The sequence below is a fragment of the Bombus impatiens genome, unplaced genomic scaffold (genome assembly GCF_000188095.3).
Source record: "Bombus impatiens unplaced genomic scaffold, BIMP_2.2 scf_0548, whole genome shotgun sequence".
NCBI lineage: Eukaryota > Metazoa > Arthropoda > Insecta > Hymenoptera > Apidae > Bombus > Bombus impatiens.
Window position 1 is genome coordinate 1,274,953 of NT_176967.1, and position 4,186 is coordinate 1,279,138.

Sequence of the window (4,186 nt, forward strand, 5' to 3'; positions counted from 1 at the left end):
TCTTCGATGCCTCGAAGCAGAGCGAAACTGCGCGATTCTACCGGTGAAAAATGACACTGTAATCCGTGAGCATTGTCGACGTCGTTGGCACTGGTCGTTCGTTAAATCTCTCGTCTTATTCTCGAGCAACGTACGCGCACGTCCCGTGATCCGATCACCGGTTCACCACGTTCGAAGAAACCCGCGAATGTGTGAATTTAGCGATAAATAACGCGAATGTCTGGCTAGTTTGGATCGCCGCTCGATCTCGCAGAATCTGGTCGACCGAAGCAAACGTCGTGGCCGCCCCGTTCCCGGTTCGGTCCGGTCCGACCCGCGAACCCGACCAACTTCGTTCGAATTTCACAGTCGTAAAAATGCGAAGCGCGCTCGTCAAAACACAGAGGTAGATTGTTCCGCCGAGATCGATATTTGACCCACGTGCATACCAGCTTTACGAGGGTGCACGAACAAGCGATCAGGCGGTTGCTCGCGAACTTTCTTACCTGGCCGTGCTTGTCCATGTCGTTGTTCGTCAGCTTGACCTTTTCGAACGAGACCACCTGCTTTCGTAGCTGATCCCCGGTAAACGGTGAGTCCGGGTGAACGTAGAGCCGCGCCGGCGCCGGTGGATCCGCTTTCCCCGCGACCAACCAACAGCTACGATGGTACGCGTATCGGTATCGTTTGTTGTCCACTGGCACGATGTCCATCAACACCGCGTACCTGCCTTCCGATTTTAATCCGCTGAACGATACGCGACAGGTCGGGAACATTCGTCTGAAAAAAAAAAAAGAAAAGCGAACGAACGTTTTTTGCTTATCTCGGTGATCGACGTTCGAAAAGAGAACCGTGCGCACGCCTAATCGCAACCATGTACATAGTTACAGGCACTGCGCTGAAGTTGCCGATCGTTCTCTTGTTCTTACGATCTCGTTCGATAGAAAATTCGACGTTTAACCTCGACTAAATGGAAAACCGCGGCTCAACCGCACGTAATAATTGACCGATCGCGAAAAGGATACCAAAAAGAAAAACAAAAAAAACGAGAAAAAAAATGTATATGATCGACGAACCGTATCGAAGCGTTTGCGCAACGAGAACCGCGCGTTCGTGAAGTTGCGAAAACACGCAGAGGAAAGAGCGACGACGCGTCCGGAGGTTCCTGGCACGACCGATTCTCGTTGGAAGCGTGTGGTGAGTTCTCGAGTTAGAAAGCAACGTAGAGGCGCGTCTAACTAGTCGGTTTGATTGAAAGGAGCGCCCGCAGGCCTTTCAAGCTTCGTTACGAGCGAGTCACCCTTGAACCTCGTTATATGCAGTCAACTTTTCAACACCTCCAGCGTCGAGGCGCACGCGTCGGACAGATGCGCGTGTTCGTTGACGTAGCTTCGATCGGCGGCCAAGTGCACCGACGTTTCTAAACCGTTTCGTTACGCTTCTCGAGGAACGCTACGCTTTTGGATTTTTACCGGATTCGTCGTCCTCGCACGAGCAAAGGATGAATTCGTCCCGACGTGCCGATCAATTCACCGAGTGTCCGGGACCGTGCAATCCACAGAGCAGAGTATGTCGAAGAACCTGCGTCGAAAACGTCATGTCGATTTTAGAGGAACTTCCGCCGTGCGTTCGATCGAGGCTCCGCCAAGAAGATCTGTTCTCGATCTTCGCGAACGATCAGGAGTTGGAAGCAGCGCCGATCGGCGACGATCAGCTGATGAAATCGATACAGAACGTTTGCTCGAAAACGGCGCGGAAATGGAAAAAGGAATCGTCACCGGCGATCGCCGCTCGTGGTAGATCGGACGGTGGAAGAACGATGCGAGACCAGAGCACGGACGATACGTGCCTTCCGCGAACCAAGCAAGAGGAAACGACGCAGACGATGGAGGAGAAACAGATCCAAACTACGGAAGAAATTATCTGCGAAGTAACGTCGAGATACAGGTCGATCTCCGCGGGAACCGACAGCCTTCGGCAACGCATCCAAGAGGCGTCGATTCTAGTTCGAAGCATCGTCAGGCGTGGAATAGGCGTGTTTCCATCGGCCAGTTCGTGCTCCTGCCGTTTGATCAACACCACGATCTACGTCGTCTTGCTGCTTTCGTTGGCGATATTCGCGAGACACAGCACGACCTATCAAATCTTTTTGTCCAGTCAAATTTGCGGAATCCTCGCTATTCTAAGCTGGAGATTCTCCGGAACCGTCCCGTTGTAACATCATTTCCCGTTTTTTTTGCTCGTCGAACGAAGCGTCCTCCTTTCACACGGAACCGCCGAAAGACGCGACAGCAACAACGAGCAGCGTTTTCAAAGCCGATCGACGATTTAACAACGACCGCGTTGAAAGCCACGAGAATGCGACAAATCGTACGCGTTCGTTGAAAGACGGTCGATCGGACGGAGCCTCGAGACCGCAAACGCCGCAATTGCCTCAAAGTCGCCAACCGCAAAGATCGATTCACCGATGAACGAGCTTTCTCGATGCCTCTTCCACCACGATGTATTCTTTGCAACGATCACGATAACGATGCGGGACGGTCGCGCCAGATCCTACCCTTTCGTCCGGTTCGTCTGAAAAGTGGATCTCGTTAGACGTCTCTTCGACGGTTACCGATGGACCTTCTTCAGACTCGGAAATTCGGAGCACGCGACTCGCTACCGAAGAATCGACCACGCTCGATCGGGAAAACGAACGACGACGCGATCACCGTTTTGCCGCCTTCGATCGTTCGCAGCCACCCCCCTTGCCATACAAATTTCTCGTTTTAAAGCACCGATCCTCGTGTAATATATCATGGAGAAAAAGTAACCACTCTGGAGGGTAGTTTCTGCCGCGCTCGGCGGTGGAATAGAAATACATGGAAACGGCTATTAAGTATCGATAGTAAGTCAATGCATCGTTCCCCTGATCCTTCGTTGCGTCCCTATTTCTCGCTTCTCGTCCAACCCCTGTATATCTGGCGCGTGAACACGATTGCCCTTATCTTTATAGAGAATCACGAGGCACGGGTCGTTGATTTGTTACGTTCCGAAACGGTCGCCTTGCGTGCGGATTTCCTAAATTATACGAACAGTCGGCCGTTCGTAAAGTAGCGCGTCGTTGATGTTTTTATTTAATTTTACGCGACATCCTTAGTCGAATAAGTTTAGCGAGCGAATTGAAGGAAAATTATAGAGAAACGAAGCGCGACGCGATTAAACGAAACGATTCGTACGATCAGAAGGAAAAAAAGATCGTTTGTCTGTTTCACTTTCTCTCTACCTCCTGGCCGCTCTACCCTCTTGGAAATAGCTGTCTCTCATTGCATCGCGTATTTCCCTGTCAAATTAGGCAGAAACAAACAAGCCCTCCATGGGCCGTGGCTAACGAGGCCATAATCGCAGGAACACCTCGACCCCAAAGCACCCCAACAGCCTCGAAATACGCGTTACGCGTGTATACGTGCAGACGCATACGTACATCTGGCTGGTTGGTTGGTTGGTTGGTCGGTCTGCCCTAGTCCGTAGCGGGAGTAGCGTCGTATACGCGTTTTAGGGGTGGAGTGAGTGGTCGGAGAAGCCATCAGCCCCGAGGACAGAACCACCGGCTGAGGGGCTGCTACAAATGGATTACGGAAGCACTGGATATTATAGCGATCCGAAAGGCCATCCGAGTTACTTAAATGTTTGCCGAGCTAACGACTTTGCAACACCGCCAGGTGTTGTCCCTGTTATAATTATGTCCCGGCTCTTTCCGCGTCGCACCTAGCTGCTCGACGATCCCGAGCAGCGAGTCGATCGTTCGATAATTAGCTCGTTCTTGACCTTTTTCCCCATACCGTGTACCTTATGTACGTTATATTCCTACAGGCTGCGATTTACATATATATATATATATATATATACACGGATAGATATATAGATAGATAAATAGATAGATAGATAGATAGACAGACAGATATCGAGGCGTGGAATTGGACGTTTCTTGCCGCTTCTTTTCGCAGCCACGTATCGGCTGGAATTTTGGTTGCAACCGAGAGAACAAGAGAGAGCAACAGGGATAAATAGACGCGTTTACCAGCTCCTTTCCGTTCCCATTGACCCTCTCTTTCTCGCACTCGGCCCATCCTTGTCCTCGTTTCTCGCGTTTTCTCTATCGTCTTTTCATTCCTTCGGTTGTTCCGTGTGTCGTGTTTCGCGATCCGTGCACGTTCTCGCGTAACGT

At 51.0% G+C, this 4,186-nt stretch overlaps 2 protein-coding genes across 2 annotated transcripts in view; one reads left to right on the forward strand and one right to left on the reverse strand.

Moving 5' to 3' along the window:
• Positions 1-4,186, reverse strand: part of LOC100745304 (T-box transcription factor TBX20-like) — a 30,139-nt gene that overhangs the window by 16,610 nt on the left and 9,343 nt on the right. The window contains 1 exon segment of the mRNA XM_012388298.3: positions 486-759. Coding sequence (XP_012243721.1) covers positions 486-759 — 274 coding nt within the window.
• On the forward strand, positions 891-3,437 carry LOC112213243. The gene is made up of 2 exons (XM_024369245.2): positions 891-1,176; positions 1,238-3,437. Exon 2 carries the CDS (start codon positions 1,481-1,483, stop codon positions 2,195-2,197), a length of 717 nt encoding a protein of 238 aa, XP_024225013.1. The 5' UTR covers positions 891-1,176; positions 1,238-1,480; the 3' UTR covers positions 2,198-3,437.

Excerpts from the sequence above, each read along its gene's own strand:
- LOC112213243 (XM_024369245.2), top strand. The coding sequence starts at position 1,481 with ATGAATTCGTCCCGACGTGCCGATCAATTCACCGAGTGTCCGGGACCG.